The sequence below is a fragment of the Phalacrocorax aristotelis genome, chromosome 6, assembly GCF_949628215.1.
Source record: "Phalacrocorax aristotelis chromosome 6, bGulAri2.1, whole genome shotgun sequence".
Classification (NCBI taxonomy): domain Eukaryota; kingdom Metazoa; phylum Chordata; class Aves; order Suliformes; family Phalacrocoracidae; genus Phalacrocorax; species Phalacrocorax aristotelis.
In genome coordinates this window covers 6,161,900-6,179,493 of record NC_134281.1, presented here as the reverse complement: position 1 = coordinate 6,179,493, position 17,594 = coordinate 6,161,900, and the positions used below count along the sequence as shown (strand labels likewise).

The 17,594-nt window shown below is 39.6% G+C and overlaps 1 protein-coding gene across 3 annotated transcripts in view; it reads right to left on the bottom strand.

Annotated features, from left to right (window-relative positions):
- The window catches only part of MDFIC2 (MyoD family inhibitor domain containing 2), a 48,685-nt gene that overhangs the window by 15,667 nt on the left and 15,424 nt on the right, over positions 1-17,594 (bottom strand). For 2 of the 3 annotated variants that reach the window (XM_075095465.1, XM_075095467.1), the window contains exon 2: positions 6,249-6,287. The exons of the other annotated variant lie outside the window; for it this stretch is intronic. In XM_075095465.1, coding sequence (XP_074951566.1) covers positions 6,249-6,287 — 39 coding nt within the window. The remainder of the gene's footprint in view (positions 1-6,248; positions 6,288-17,594) is intronic. 3 annotated transcript variants of the gene reach the window in all.

The following is a 17,594-nucleotide window of genomic DNA, read 5'->3' as shown; positions in this document are numbered from 1 at the left end:
CAAATAAAATGCACAACATTACATCCTTTTTACTTTTTGGAGGCTGTTTAAGAAAATGGCTTCATTAATTTTGACTGAATAAAAGGTTCCTTTAAGGGATTTCAATAGGTGACATGAAAAATGTTAATATGAATGATCAAGACAATGGAGGTTAAAACTGTTTTGAAAATATGTTTCTTTTATAGATCTCAGCTGTTGGAAGAGTTACAGAATAAATATACGGTAGTGCTGACATTCAGTGCTGTTTCATCTTAGCAAAAGAGTTTTTAATAAAGAAAATTCTTTTCAAGGAATGTTTTCTGCAGCCAGTCTTCAAAAAGAGGTTTTTCCCCCCTCCTAGTTTAATAAAATTAAAGTAATTTATGTCATATTGATATGTCGATATGTTTTTCAATAAACTTTTTCACAGAGATTTTTTTAAAATTCTCTTCACTTTAAAAATTATAATTATATGTCTTCCTCCCACTTTGAAAATGGCACAAGGTGCTCATTTGCAGAGCTCTACTGTTCAAATCTTCACTGAGAATAGAAATGTCATGACTCAGTTAACAATGCTTTATTATTCACATTGATCTTTTTTTATAGTGTTCTTTATCTCAAAAACATTGTAAATCAGATATCTTCCTCCCACTCTTTTGTTCATTTGCAAATTTTTATTATTCTAGTTTAAAAAAGCAATGGAGTGTCAAGAGTCAGTGTATATTGTTTATGTTCTTTTTTGCTTTAAAATTACTTTTAACTATAAAAAGTAAGATGTACAGCAGGAAAAAAAAAAAGCTGGATTTAAGGATGCTTAAAAAAGAATTGAAGGGATCAGTGTGAATTTTATGTTGTTCGCTTAGACTTTAGAGTTGTAACAGACTTTGCAAGAAGGGGGACCAAACCCTTTATAGAAAGGGTTTTATGTGCTAATTCAAAAGTTCCTGTTGCATCAGACATCATCATCTGCATTAGACACCGGACATGATTCATGCTCTCAACGAACACAACAGCAAAATTCACAGCTGCTTTTGTAGCATGTTCGTGGGATGGTTTACAGGTGGCTGCCCAGAGACCTGCACCCTCCATCGCTCTGTGTCAGAGCTTGGCACCACGTCCTCAGGAGCCCTTGCTGACAAGCACCAAGATAAATCATGGGGGTTTTGCAGGAACTTCATAGCTTTGGTGTCACGTATTAACTGCAACAGAAACATAACATCGGTTGGTCAACAGGCAATGCAATCACTGAAAGCCATGGGCCAGGGCGCAGGATATGGCCATGCACCCCCTGGGAGAGCTGTGCTGGAGCCCCCAAGGTTTATTTCTAGAGTTGAACTTCCAAATTCTCCTTCAGCCACTGTTTTCTTTCATACCAAGTTTTTCTTTAGGTGTCTATTTGCATCCTGGCTATTGTGACTGTATGAAATGGCCTCCATGAAATAAATCCATTATAGTAATTGGGGTTAGTCCAGAGAGCAGCAAAAGCTCTTGGCATTTCACGTGCTGCCTGCTGATAGGAAAAATTTTTTTCTTTTGCCTGTTTTGAATTAATTTCCTCCAGTTTGTGACCAGGGCATCCTGGCACGCTGTTGTTACTCCAGCAGCTCTTGAAAGAGATCATCTTCTCTGGGAGTCTCCAAGAAGGAGTGGCTATTTCTGAAGTTGAATTTAATCCCCAGATTGGATTTTTGGATCTTGTAGGTGGTGTGGCAGCTCTATCACATGAAACAGCCATAAAAAGATTTTGTAAAGAAAAATAAAATCTTCTTTCCATATTCTTTCATTTCTCTTTTGCTGTTTCAAGGCTGCACTCTCCTGACATTTTGCTAAAAGGGATAATTAAACCAACTCAGAGCAAGTAAGTCTCAAACTGAACTTGAGCTGAAACCACACAGCCCTGTTCTTCCCCCTCCAAGAGGAGCGCTTAGCATCTATTTGTTTCTATTAATGTCAGCAGGTCACCCCAGCCACCATAGGGCTGTGCCAGTCCCTGTCCCCTCCCTGGGAGGCCCAGCCCCATGCAAAACCCCTGAGGCCACCCCACTGATGGGGCTGCATCCAGGTTCTGTGGCAGGTCTATCCCAGCACTCATGGGCAGCTGCTTGTTGTATTGCAGGGATATCTCAAAACTCTCAAATTCTCTTTATTCCTCACTGCAGAGCCTGAGTCTGGACATTTTGATGGATTATCTTATCTGAATTGATCGTGTTGCTTTCACACTAAAGAAAAAGCAAACCTTATTATTATTATTATAGTCCTTGCCTCGACAGCACTTCTACTTTAATTCAGTCTTCCTTCCTTCTTCTCACGGTTAATTACTCACCCTGTCAATGAGGTTAAGACTGTCTGCCAATATGATCAAGTTTCAGAAACAAAATCCTAACCAGAATGGAGTAGCCAGAAGTGGACAGGGCTTTATTTAATATACTGGCACAGTAACTAAAGGCAGGTCTCACCCCATGACATGCTTGTGCAATTGCTCATTCTGCTTAGTTTGGGAAATTTATAGAAAATGTAAAGCAGAAAATACTGAGTTTATGACAAAGGAATTTTTTTTCCACCTAAAACTCTGTGTCATTAAATTTGGAAACCACTTAAAATTCTGGGTTTTATTTTTGATAAGCACTATCTAATGAAAAGTGAAAATATTAGAGGGATCTCTAGGCAGAATTTGTGAACTTTCCAATGAACAGACAGCACAGTGTCTTCCTTTCATGTGCCAAGGTCTTTGCCAACTGTGCCACTTTCTGAATGACACTGAAGTTATGTGCCAAAAGTTTATACCCAAAGCAGGTATTATATACAGTTATGGTCACAAATATATCCTTGCACAGCATTAATGTCAGAGGAGCTCTGAAGCTGTCAGCCTTTTGATTTGGTGGGGGAAAACACCATCAAACCCACATACATTCTTAAAATATCTCCAAACAGTTTAAACATCATCAAATAGCGCTTCAAATCATAGAAGATGCAGCGTTTCTCATAGATGGTCCTTAAAGCTTTGCTCATGGTAAATCGTCATGTAATGATATATAGCTACAAAAAAGCATGTCTTCTAATAAGGTCTAAAAGCTTTTCTTTGACTCAAATCTGATGATGAACGGCAATCGGTGAGAGTCTTATGTCTTCTAGAGACTTTCCTAGCAAACGCTTCCATTTTTAACTCTCTCATCTGTATGCTGTACTGGAACAAAACTGGTAGATGGACTTGTCCACCATAGCAAACATTATTAATCTTATTACCATCTCAGCACCTCCCTGGGTGCTGCTGAGCAGCCTTTGCCATCCATGCTGGAAAACCATTTATTTAGCCTGATTATTTAGGCCTGATCCAGTATCAGCAGATGTCAGTGGATAGACTTCCAGGGAGCTCAACAGATCAGGCTCCAAAACAACCTCCAATATGGTAGCCTTCTCTGGGTTTCTTTGCACTATTCCTCAGAAAGACTTGTTGTAGACAAAGCACTGTCTGAAGCAGAACATGTTATCATGCTGTATATCTTTTCACAAAACATTTTTTTCCTGGGGGACACCAAAGATGCAGAACATCTATTTTGGGGGCACAGAGGTGACATCCACTCTTTCTTAATTATGATAAGTACTTTTAGGACAGTGTACTCTTGTACTCTTTGCTTTGGCAAAGGCAAACATGGTAACTGTTCTGCTCGCAGTATTAACTACGCTTTCACTGTGCCGTGGAAGGATGTGTTTAAACTCGCAGTCTATCACTATTCCTGGATAGTGTAGGAGAGTCCAGGAACACTCAAGATGTCTTTTCCTGTGTATATTAACTTGTTCAGAACAAAATCATATTCTTAGAAATCGCGAATCTCATGGCAGGAGAAAGTTTCCTTCATGACGGTGCTACAAAGGTCTCCAAACAGCTGCTTGCTCATTTGGGTACATGAAGTACTAGGTTCAGCCTGCTCATAAGCGCAAACACGTAATTTCTTCTCATTGTGGCACCTTCACTGTCGTAATTTCTGCTTGGCTTTGTAACGTTGGCAAGTGCAGTACTAGCACAATATCTTCATTGTACGAGCTTCCAGAGGAGAGCTGCAGAGTTCCTGCAATCTCCGTGAAACGCCAGCCTCTCCCCAAAGCCAGCTGTTTGTTCTGCTTTGCAAGGAACCGCACTTACAAGGAGTTTTGCTAGTGTCTGATGTGAGCAGTGAACACCAGAGATTTCAGGTGTTGTTAGATGGTAAGTCAACACGCTCCCACCTGCCTGCAGACCACGCGCAAGGATCAAAGGGTTTGTTGGGTGACCTTCAGTGTGCTGAGCTCGCCAAAGCCCCAGGAGCAGCGCCCCTTGTATGTCCCCCTCAAAGCTTCCCAGGCATGGGGGCGGGTGGGAGCTCAACCCTCTCCTCAACACTTCCTCACATCAAAACTTTCACCTAAGCTTTTGCTCAAGGCTCAGGTGCACAGCCCCTTCCGAGCAAGGAGGCCACAGCCCAGGCCTTGAGAGGAAAAAGCGAGTGTCTATGACATGGAAGAGGTGTCACTTTTAACACTAAGATTAGGCAAAATCTAACCCCCATTAATCTTTCAGAGCAGGGCCTTTGGTTTCTTCTTTTTTCAATCTATTCTGTATTCAAAGCAAGTACATTTTTTTCTGTCACTATACCGCCATTGTTAACAACTATAAATGTATTAAAAACACAGGGGCATTTTAGTATGTGTATTGTGCATAAGAAATATTGTTACATGACAAGCTCCAATTGGCAAGTGAAAAGAGGTTTTATTGAAGGAAATAGCAGCAGCAAACAGTGAACTATGCAGAATAATGGTAATTGTTCCTTTAACATTGGCAGCGCACGTTCACTTAATATGACTGCTCCTCTGTCTCTGCCTCATCCAGACCCAGAGGACCTGTTAGACAAGCAGGCAGCCACCTCTCTCTGGGATCAAGCTGTCAATGCAAACTTGCTTTCTTTCTATTTCTCGGAGCTAAGCTATACCCCCAGAGCTCCCGAAGCTTTTCCTGAGTGAAAGCTTTAAAAAAGCTCCATTCTAAATTACATCACACGAGCTGTTCTCTTCAGGCTGACAGAACAAAAGCGGGGAGGGGGGGGGAAATGCCAAAAAGTACCATCAAATGACTTCTGAGTTGCACAGAACGATTTACTTCCTCATGCTTTATCAGGGCAGACTAATGTTGTCTTGACCTTGCCTACCAAACCCCCAGCAGCGTCCACTAACCAGTAGAGAAAGTTTGCATCGTGTGTGTTTGCAATACAAAAAAATGCATAGCCAGAGCCTGCAGAGCCGTTGGGTCCAGGCTTTTTACCTGCAACTACAGAGTCTTGGGTGCTCTGGCAAGAAAGGTCCTAGTTGGGGCATGGTGCTTTTAAAATTTTTTAGATGACATGGTCTCTAACACAGCCTTCTCTTTATTACTGGAAAACCCCAGGCTGTGGGTGCTATATGGCCTGGTGTCGTCACCCTCTGGTCAGCAACACCCCATTAGTGGTCACGGTGAGGACTGCTGAGAGCCAATGCCAAAACCTGAGAGGTCTCTCAGGTTGGCTCCAGGTGGGACTCTCCAATTAAAGGTAATCATCAGAAGTAAAGGAAGCAGATAAGCATTACACACTTCTGCTGTGGCTGAGTAGGAAGCAGATAAATTGGCATATCTCCACCTTCTGAAGGCCTTCAGGTGGTACCAATTGGTTCAAGAACCCTCACTCAGGAAAACATCCTCAGCTGGGAAGGGAGGGGACCATAGGCCTTCCTCCTTCTTCAGCAGATAAATAAAGGTAGGAGGATGAAAGCAATGCTATGGCTGTTCTCCAGGTAAGGTGCAGAATTAGTGGTGTTTTTAAGGTAGCTAGGTGTCAGTTAGGGGGTTGTCTGATCACAAACTAATCCACTGAGATCCTGCAGCCTGAAACAAGCTGCTTTTGTGTCACTCATAGGCTGACCCTTTGGAGTTCTTACTCAATTTTAATAGGAAAATGATTGTGAGGTTAAGAGCTTGTTATAATCATACTCAATCTTGTAGGCTTAGCATGCTGCACAGCACTTCTATACTACTTCTGCTGTTTTGAGTAAACCTTAGAATGTTTAAGCCATTAATATAAATAATAGTCTTATTTTAAAGATTGGCTGAAATCTGAAACATACTGACTCATCATCTTAAGGCAAAAAATGTTGCTCACATTCCCCATGGGATCAGAATAATTGAGCTTGTTTTCTTGCATGAAAGGGGCCAGGGTAGTTGCAAGGCTGTAGTGCAATGCATTGTGTATTGTGGGGGGACTTACCTGAGTCTCCAAGGGGCTGTACGATGGGGCTGTCCAGTTCTGGAAAACAAGAATGGGAGAGGAAGGCTTCACTAGGCAGGAAAAAGCTCCTCAGCTGGTGAGGTGGCTTTGTTATCCCACACGGGCACCAGCATTTTGTAAATGCCTCAAAACTCTATTGTTATCAGAGGGAGGAGACCAGCCAAGCTACTGAGGCTGGAGACTTAGTCCCCTAACTGACCTCACGAGTATGGAAAAAAACAGCTCTTAAGAGAAGTTGAGAGATGCTTCTTCCCTTTAAGGGTCCAGTGTCCTCTGGCCTCTCACTGATATGATCTTTTTTCCCCTAGGGGATGGAACCAGTTTTCATAAGGTCAACACAGCTTGTATTACACAGAGGAGCAGAGACTCCCTGAGGATCCTGACTCACTAATGCAGTGTTCACCCCTGAGTTTCTGAGTAAGTAAAGTTTACAGTTTTTGCTGTCTTTTTGGTGGCTCATGTCCAAGTTGTCTTCATGCACCTGATCAGTGAAATGGCTCTGCCTTGATCTAAAGCCCATTAAAGCTGATGGAAATGTTTGGCTTCAGGGCATGCTATATCAGGTGTTGTATCTGCTTCCTACACCAAATCATGAAAATCTTAATTAGGCAAAATCTTCATTAAAATAATCGCAACCGAGGAAAACACTGGTAATGAACCTGAATATAGACCTCATCACTGTGTGTTTCATCGCATCCCTGTTCCTACCAATGGTACATATAAAGATGCTGGGCTTCCAGGTTTTTGAAGCTAGCAGAATGAATTATTAAATATAACTGCTGTAATACATGCAGTGTAGTTTTCTGGTTTTAGGAGATGGTGGAGGTTCAAGTTTAGCTCGCCTATCTTTGCTTTTCTTTCTCAGTATGGAAATGTTTCCTATGCTTTTAGGTATATTAGGGCTCTGCAGTGCCTTTCACCACCATGGTATCCGAGTATCTCAAAATCAATAATGATGACAAAGCAGAAGATTTCATGGTGTTTGTAGCACTACGTAATTCTCCTCTGCTTGGAGGGGAAGACATAGATCTTATCTAAACGACTGAATGCTTGGGTGACACTGTGATACCACTGGATGTGGGATTTTGTGCCATATAGGGGCCACTCAAAGATTTGTTCTGTAGTTTTGGTAAATCTAGATCTGAATGTGAATTGTGAAAAATACTAGTCTACCTTGTAAATATTAAGTTGTGCTTGAAATAGTGGCAACCAGAAAATTGCTTGCTTATAAAATGAGAAAAACATGATCTGGAAATAATTTTCAGACAGCAGACGGGGTTATGGTCCTAGTTCAAGGCTCTTGTTTCAAGCATAGCTGGCCTTTCAGCATCACAGCAGCAAAGCTCCTCATGGCATGAGCACAAGTGCGCATGTAGGCGAAGGTTTGTGAGACTTTGACACTATGCCACAAGCAAGACCTGGAGTCCCTGGGTCACTGTATGGCTGAGAAGAGACTACGGCACCACGCAGACCGCACTACCCTTCACTCCTACCCTGCAGTGATTTACATCCTGTATTGCTCTGCCTGGCACGCTGCTAGCTACCTGCTCTGGGGTCGTACATAGTGAATTACTTGCTCTCATCTGGACCAAGGTCCAGAAAGTTTACTTGGAAATCTGTAGATAACTTTTTTCCCTTTTCTTCTGCAAGTATGTGTAAACCAAACTTTATGCGCCCTTTGAGCTTTGCTAAAAAGAGAGCAGAAACATATGCCTTTTTCTGTGTGTTTATTTCAAGCCGTGATTCTTCTGGGAAGTGTGATTTGTTTGTGTCTTGCCATAACAAATGACAATGGCTAAGGTTGCATCTCTACCAACCTCTTCCCAAGTAGTTTACTTAGAGAGGGATTATTTCATGTACCACAGCATATGAGGTAGCTCTGAGTTAGATACTAACTTGCCCAGAACAAGGCCACTGAACATTAGCTTAAGGCAGGAAATTTAAGGTCCAATAGACAGTAGGATCACAAGAGCATAGAGTGGTAGTTTGCAAGTGTGTTGCACCTGAAGAAAAAAATTGTTTGACTCTTCCTTTCCTTGATGGTACAGAAAGGCTGGGAAAGGCTAGCAACATTAACTGCCCATTGGATATGGTGACTGGAGTGCCTCTAATCACCTACAAAGTGGGGTTATGTATAGTTCCTAATCATATAAGATTGGATGCTGAAGTCATGTCTGTTGCTAATATAGTTACTATATTGCTTTATGAATGCAGTTGTCAGTCTTGTGGTTGCCTTGCTCAGCTTCAGAGAGAGTCTTACCTTTTTTTATGCAACAAACTTCTACAGCTATTATAGCTTATGGTCACTAGTTAGCTACAGCAGGAGGGTCAGACTTTGGAAACTGTAGTTTCTTTCCAGCCTGCAGTCTTCCTCCCCCTTCAAGTCTGTTTTCTACTCTTGCCAGTACCCTGCCTTCTGTTTAAAGGCATTAGTAATACCAAATAAAGCTAAAGATGCTCGTTATAACAACTAAGTCGTTTCCTTTTTAATCTGAGCACATGCTTATGCCAGGTTTGGCATGATGAATCTGTGTGTGTCTGCTTTAGGGCACAGTAAGCTGATCATTTGTTAGAAGACTAGTACATTACATATAGTTTTGCTTTTAGTTATACAGTTTACTGGGAGGTTGGTACGAGCGTTGGTAATCTAATTTCTGCTTGGTTGGAGGTTGTGGAAATGTAAAGAAGGGGAAATAAGAGGTTATTGCCATGTGTGCTGAGTTGTGGTTTGGTAGCAGCAGTTGTCTTGTAGCTAAATGGCCATCAAAACCTTTCTTGGGGTGGCAATAAATTAAAAGAAATCTTCAGAAAATATATCAGTTTTCAAAGAGTAAAGAAAGATGCAGCAATTATTGTGACACAGGTTTGCAGTCTGTTTGTGATTATCCTTTTGGCTGGAGAGTTGGGGTTTCTAATTGTAAGGCTAAGGAATCCTTTTTATCTGTCTCTTGCCTCCTAATCCTATGCTAGACAGTATTGTTTTCTGTGCCTTTTGTCTTCTGGGGAAGGAGGCAATCTCTGGCTCATGTGAACATCTTGTTAAAGTCTGCTGAGGATTAGGGGGTGTGACAGGTTTCTTGCTGAGCCTTTTTATTGGGGATTTTTATGCCTGCTTTTCTGGGAGGTCTTTGAAATGTCTTTTATGTAGCAATCATTTCACTCTTTCTTTGTTGTCTCAAATGTTGAGGCTGTATTCTTCTCATCTGTTCCTGTTTATATTCCATACTAGCTAGTCATAAGAGTTTAGCTTGAAATGATCACCACACTGCACACTTCTGAATTGCAGGAGTGTTGCTAACTGCTCTAGGACAACTGCAAATTTGAGCTTCGTTTTAGGGCAAATAAAGCTTTAGCATGGTTGTTTCTATGAAATACTGTTAAAGAAGTTCCAGATGAAAAACAGTCTAGGAGTCAGACATTTCAGGTGTCCACAGCTGGGTATAGGCATTTAAAAATATTCCTGCTATAATGATAGGTCCTCCTTAGGCTGGTATGACAGGTCTTCAGTCTGGCTTAAACTTCTACAATAATCAATGGAAGAGACAAGCCCTCCTGCTGGCAAGTCATCCCACCTTGACAGATGAGTTTAAGCCAGGAAAAAATTGCTCTTTGGAAGCCTTGTTTTGTCACCCCACCCCCCTGATGTTGGCTGCACCCAAAATATAGATAATTACCAAGACATGAAACCAAATTTCTAGGTGATTAAAGTTAGATAACATGAAGACTAATTCTGGTCAAAGAAGTGAAAGAACATACCCAAATTTATTGTGAAAGGCTAACTCGGGTAATTTCACGTTTCAGTTCCAGACAACTATGGGGTTGGTCAATGTACGTAAGTACAGGTAAAACACAAGATTTTAGTTTCCTAAAATTTTTATGAAATCAATTCTTCAATGCCTTGAGCGGCTTTCTTAAGACACATGGACTTCTCATATAACTTTTTAATGAGATGGTAAGCACATTACTACTGATTTCCCACAAAGTTTACTTCTGACACTATGTAAGCTCGGCTACCAGCTGGGCAGATCCCAGATTCAATGTTAAGTAAGAAGCCAGGGTTATGCAGTTTTGCTGATAACGAAGGTATCAGAGGCAGGGTTCTGAGGCATTTGTATGGAAAAAATGGTTGATTCACCTTCCCCTTTGGGAAGATTGAGGTAAAAATTGTGGTTTTGTGAAGTCATTACCAAAACTGTTTGACCAACGGGCATGAGATGCTGTTTCAATTTTTTAATCTAGCTAAACTCCTATTTATTCCACTGAACAGCATATCATATCTTTACAGAGGAAGAAGCTACCTGCTTAGGTATTTCTTTTGCTCCAATAAATACCTTCCTAAAAGCTGTTTTCTCTCCCTATAAAAAGTTTGCCCCACGTAACACAGCATTTCTACCTGCCTTTGCTTGCAGCCTCTCTAGCCTAATTTTTAGTGTCTAAAGCCATATATAATATCGTTCCATTTCACGTTTAACCACAAAACCCACTCTTCCAGATATGACCTCAGTTTATTTTGTCACGTGTCTATTTCTTAAAGTATTTTATACATAGCATAATACGCAATGATACGGCACTGATGTTTATCAAAATTGTTTCACACTGTACTTATTTCTATTCCTGTCTTTTGGATCAAGTACAATACAGCTGCAGATTAATACCACCTTTTAAAATAGGTTTAATGTGTTTATTTTCTTACCACATTCACTCCATCCACTAACTTGTTATATGGATTATATTTAACGGGAATCTTGCGGGACTATCAAAGGGCATTTATTTTCTATTGAAATAACAATTAAGATAACACACAAACTAATATAGTAATCAAATAAACCTGACAAATAACAAACTTTTTTAAAGCTGCAGAGGCATGCTAACAAATCTATTTGATCAATATATGGGATGTGAAAAAAAGAGGAGACAAGATTGACTGATGAATAAAATGGAACTGACACAAATAGGCTGACAGCCAGTCGCAAGTCTCTTTAGGGCAAATGCAATTAACTTAGAATAATAGACTCAAATTTGATGGTTAGAAATGCATTTTTATTAACAATCACAGCCTGAATCATTATGCACTCTTATGAATAAAATTGTAGTTATACTGAAAGTCTGTGTATACATGTATGCATGTACATAGAAAAAAGCCTTGTTGAAGGACAGCTTTATTTTTGTGACAGAATAGCTGTATGAGATTTAAAATATAAAGCATACACAAGTATAAATCTAAATATTCAAACCAGTGATATAAAAAAAATCACACATGTGGTATGCTAGTATTAATGATAAGGCAGTAAGCATCGGTCCCAGGACTGCTTGTTCTTTTGGGATGTGAAATTGCAATCAGGGATTTACAGATTTCATTCTGAGGCAGAGAAGTCATTACTAGAAACATAAGCTCATTCTCTTTACTTTAATAGCTATTTTAAATCATTCATTTAGAAAATACATTAACTATTTATTGTATAGGCAGTACATTTCTATTGACATTCCATTTTCATGCTTTTTTATAATCCTTTTTAACAAATTATTTTATTAAAAGATGATTAGAATTAGCAAAGGATCCTACCAATTTTTGAAAATGCTACTCTTGAAGAAGGATATTTCCCATTATTAACAGGTATGAGGTATTAAAACTTTAAAGGGAGAGAAGTTATTCAATTGCTAATGTGTCCTTTTTCTTTTGACCTTCATTGCAGAAGCTGATTGCTATTTGTAAATTACTTTCAAAATTATTAATCTCATTTACTTTCTGAATAAATATATAATCTTCTTTCTAAAAAAAAACAATCCTCGGGATTTAGATATGAAAAGAGCTGCCTATAGGATACATTCTAGTGCAGATATCTTATTTGTGGGAAAAGATAAAATAGACCACTTAATGCAAAGAAACTCTACATGGTATTAGCGAAGTATAACATGAATATGAAAGCGTGAGACTGCAATGCTTGGTGCTTAGATATCTTGAGAAAAAGGTGTAATGGTAGGAAGTAAAACTGTACTGGGAATGATTTAAATCCGGTGTTCTCCAGCTCAGCGTATCTGGTGGACCACTGGCTGTCCAGGGACAAGATAGCAGCAAAGCACGATGCTGTATGGTTGCCTACAGCATGAGGAAGCTGGTGTAAAGCATCATTGTGGTTCTTGAACAGTTTCTGGGGTTGCTGAGCTAGATCCAAGAAGCAACCACACTTGATTTCTCCACTTTGAAGGTGGTTTTAATCCTTCCCATTTCTCAGAAGTGAGACGTGTACAGATGTACTGGGAAGGCAGACCGCCCACTGTCTGGTAGGGGAGAGGCCTATGGAAACCATTGAGAAGAGTGACAGTCTGTGGCCAGGGAACAGATTTTACTGGTGAACACCTGGTATCTGGGGAATTTGTAGGCTGCCATTTTGGTTTTCTGCCTCTAATTAGCCTTAAAGTCATTGCCATGAGGGGAAAAATTTCTCAGGAACTCCAACGGTTGCTGGAGATTTTCCAGCCATCTTTTTTTCTCCTTCCATAATTTCAGAATCTAGATACAGCACCCCACCACAACATTTCCTGAGCTGTCTTCCTGAATAGCTGGTATTGCCTATTCTTAGAGATGAGATAGATGGGTCACATGCTGTTCTAGCACCACCAAACCTGGTGTGTGCCTAAAATGGGAATAATACTGTTGGGTCTGGCATAGTTGTTTTACTTTGACACAGAAATTTCTGCAAAATGCGCAGAGACTTGGACTGCTAAAGATTTTTCACAGAACAGCATTTGGTGTAGAGGGAGCTTGAGTAGTCAAATTTACATTGTCTATTCAATTCCTCCTTACTATCTCCATGGATGTGTCACTGGAGACCGGTGGAAGAAAAGTTACTTCTTGAATCAAATGACAGAAAAAGAATGTGCTTTCTTATGACCACAGTTACTTAACATTTTAAATGAGAAACGGGTCTTAAAACACCTTATATGAAAGTTTTAGTAGGTAAACAGACTAAGGAAGAAAGACCAGATGATCTGCTGATTTAAATGGGGCAGCTTCTTTGTAGTCAATGCACAACTAGTGTAGGGGTGTGGGGCTGTGGGCTCAGTCCTTCCATCTTGTTGGTTGTAGGCTAGTAAAATATTAGTGAACTCCACACAAGGATTCCTGATGTATGGTGATGTAAGAGAAAGGAAGCTCAGGCCCTGCATGATGATAGACTAATTATCCACTGATGTAATCGTCCAACCAGAACAAGAATGACTCATTCAATCCATAAATATCTTGGGGCCTGCTTCTGGTCACATTTGAATTCGTTCACACCAGCCTCATCTCATTTGTTTGAATGGGCTTTCTCCTGAGTTAGAGTGATACATATAAGAAAACCCAGGCCATTAAAAATCAAATCATAATTAGTTTCTCTTAATAGCTGCTCTATTAAAAAAAAAGACAAGTCTTTCAAAAAATATATTAGAAAGCAAATGAAGCTCTAAGTGCATTACGTTTTTTGTTAACCTAGCAGTGGTAGACTTGTTGGTGATGTATCATACTTACAATGTGTTTCTATTGACATTCAGGCTCTGTGTTTTTATATTCCCTTTTCAGAAGTTATTTCATTAAAAGAAGGTTAGAACTAACAAAATGTAACTACCAGGTTTTGAAAATACTTACCCTCAGAAGAATATTCCTCCCTGACACCTGCCTTTCTTGTTCCAATTCATTTTAAACCTGTTTATTTCAGAACTCTGATTTTACCATCTCATGTTCCCAAAATATTAAGATTCCATTCCCCACCGGTTTACTTTCCTCAGGTTTTTATCTGCTACAAATACGGTTTAGCCAAGATATTCTTGATGAAACAAAAATACTTTGGCTTTACTTTCTGTTCACCTCATCCTCAAGCAGGTGCCAGGCAATCTGCAGTAGCTCTTCCGCTACCTGGGAAGCGTTCATATATAGAAACACCAGGCCAGCCTCTGTTGTCACGGCATAGAAGGCCAAAAATAGATGACGTGAGAACATATTTCTTCCCATGAAGATTTCTGCAGTTACATGAAGTCTTCAGACAAGCAGGTTTTAGTGTTGGAAGAGGAAAGAATAGTGTTGGAATGAAGACTCTAGACTATGTATTTATAATATAAAAATAGCCTCTATAATATGTATGCTTGATTAGATAGGGATAGACAGACGTATTTGAATATTCTTCCTTGATGCAGTGATGAGGGTTCTGCCAACAACTGGTCCTCCATGTCAGGTGTATGCTGTTTCCTCCTATTAGCATAGTTGGAAAACCACATTAAAATTTCTTACAAAAGCTGTATTTGTAACTTATTTAATTGCACAGCACTGGCCTGCTGTGATTCAAGACTATCCTGAAGTATGACCTGCGCTAGACATGTTGAGTTAGCACCACTGGTGTGGGGGAAGATGGTAATTTTTAAAGCTGAGGAATGGTGCCAAAAAGAATCACAGTGATGCATCTGGAAAGGACCTCCTAGTTCAGCTAGTCTCAGCCTGTGTGACAGGAAAACCTCTGTAGGTTAATCCCTTAGGTGTTTTTCTTCTACTTCTTAGACACCATCAAGTGACAGGGCCTGAAACTCTTCCTGAGGCAGAGCATTGCCTAATCCTCCTTGCTTGGGAGACATTTCCCTACCATCCAAGCTACATTTTCTTTTATCTTCCCAAATAAACATAAGGGCAGGTGTCCTGCTGTGGAAGCAGACAGACATGTGATGAGGTAATTCCAAGTGGAGTAAAGCAGTCAGCACTGCAGGTTCTTCAAAACTTGATTTTTTTTTTTTCTGGAATAATTTGATATTTCCTCCCTGGTCTTCATGGTACTGCTTATTTATTCTTTTCTTCACAGTAAAGGGTCACACTTTCATTCATGTGGGTTTTCTTAAACTGAATTACTCTTAAAGGTTCCAAGGCAATTGCCATTTCAGTTAGGACCTAAATTTGCTGAGGTTTGATAGATACTTTATGTCTAATAAGCAGTGTCAGTAATGATAACACAAGGGATTGATTCTGCTTTAGTTTTTATGACAGTGCTAATAAAGTTCTCTGGCTCCCAGATAACATCTAACAGGCCCTATACTGCAGTGCAAAATTATGGTTAGGACTCAACTGGTGGTTATTGTTCAGTAAATGTTCAACATATTTTAGTGGCGCATTAGTAGAAAGTTAACTATAGTGACTGGTGATTTCTTCCATGGCCAGAAATCTGTCAAACTAGATGTTCATTGTAGATACAGTTGAAACATTCCTGTCTCTGAAAATTTGATCTATGTAGTTAGCTGAATTGTGATGACTTTACAGATAAGCTGTGGTGTAGACACAGATTTTTTTTTTTCTTAAGAACACAAAGGCATCCTAGGAATAGCCAGGTATCAAACTTTATTCCTTTGTGTTAAATGGCTAGTAAAAACCACTTTTCTCCAGTTCTAAATAGTCTTAGTTATAACTTTTATACTTTGTATTTCTTAAATCCTTGCTTCATTTTTCTCTTGTAGTCAAGGAGAGGGCTACATCGATCACTTTCTAGGTGGCTTTCCAGCTGTGTATAGTGATCTTTTTAATTTCTTTAGGTTCAGTTTGAATTCTTCATAGAAGAACACTTATGTAATTTCAGCAAAACTTCTAATGTTCTCCCAAGAGAAGGAGAATTTGTGAGGGTTGCCATTATGCTTTTCTTAAAGCAATCTCTCCCAAAATATTAAGGAAGGAAAACCACAAAATTGCACTAAAATGGCAAAAAAAAAAAAAAAACCCTATGTAAAACATACCTTCTTGTGAAACTAAGCAGAAGAACTCTAAGTCCCTTGAAATTCAGAGTAATCTATAGAGTCTCATGATTTCTGGGAACAGGCTAGTCCAGTACAATTATCCCGTCTGACTGGAGCTCATAGAACTGTCCTTAGTAATTTTTCCTTCAGAGGGATTTATTCTTTGCTGCATTAGTGAATGCAGTCAAACCCCACCACATATTACTAGAGGCCCCTGTCTTTAAAGCTAGGTGCTGCTCCCTGAAAGCCAAAGGGAGTTTTGCCATTGACTTTGATGAAAGTAGGAACAAGCCCTTTATTTGCAACTTAAAGCAAGTAGGTTAGAATTATGAAGAATTATTATTTAAAATAGCAATGATGTAATATCTGTGTCAATTCCATTATTTTAACACATGTAAATTTGCTCTGCTCTTGAACTCTGGTGAATTTTAATGGCAATATTAAAGAGATACTATTAAGACTACTTAAAAGAACTATTTGTAAGAAGTGTCTCCAGTTGGGGGGGGGGGGGGGGGGGGGGGGGGGGGAGAAAAGTTTAAATTGCATTTTTATTCAGTCTGCACAATTATTTATTTGAATGGTTTTGTATATTAGAAATTAATATGTATTAGAAGTTGAAAAGATCACACAAATAATTCCAATGAGTCATTGGATATGGGAGAGCTTGCACTACTTAGAGAAAGCAAACAGATTTCTCATCCAGCCATAATTTAGGTAGCCTTCACCACAGAGCAAAAAAAAGGATTTTGATGTACGTTGTGGGCAATGTAGATAAAGTAGTTGAAAATCAGCTGTCTAAATAACTTCAGGGTAAACTTACATTCCAAAGCAAGTTCCATGTCAATAACTCCAGTGTTACACCTGGCTGATGATGGCTACTGTCACTTTCCTGGCAGTCAAAGGGGACCAAGGATTTGAGGGTACTTAACCAGATCCTGTTCTAATTTTACACACAACGTGCATTCCACTGTGACACCAGTGGGAGAAGGAGGTCAGTGTGGCCAGTCCTGGAAAGAGACCTCTTAAAACTTATGTACAAGTCTGTTAGTGTCTGCTGTCCCAAAAGTGTTGTATTTTCTGGAGGGAAAGTTTAGTTGTTTTAAAACCAATCCTAGGCTCACAGTCCAGAGCTCAAAATTAAATGGAAGATTTTGAATGGGTTGGCATTGCACAAACTAGGTTATCACAGGCAAAAAAAGAAGGTGGTGCCACTTTGTTGTTTTTGGAAGACAGTTGGAAGAGTGATGAAACAAATACTAAAAGAGACTGAGAATCAGGGAAGGCCAGATTCTAATAATTCAGTACTAGCATTTTTATTAAGGGCTCAACCTTTCTGTCACTAAAATCAATGGCAGTCTTTTATGATCTTTCTCATCTACAGTTACTAATTTTGGGTGCTACAATTACTTCTGTTTTTCATGGAAACATGCAGAGCTTATCTTCATTAAGAAGTGCTGGGTACTGGAAACTGCAGTCAAAGGTCTCAGCTACCCAGAAAGCTGGATATTTAGAGTATCTAAATATTATGCACATCTAATCTAGGATTGGGTGTAAAAGTTTACTTTGTTACTGTCTCAATGT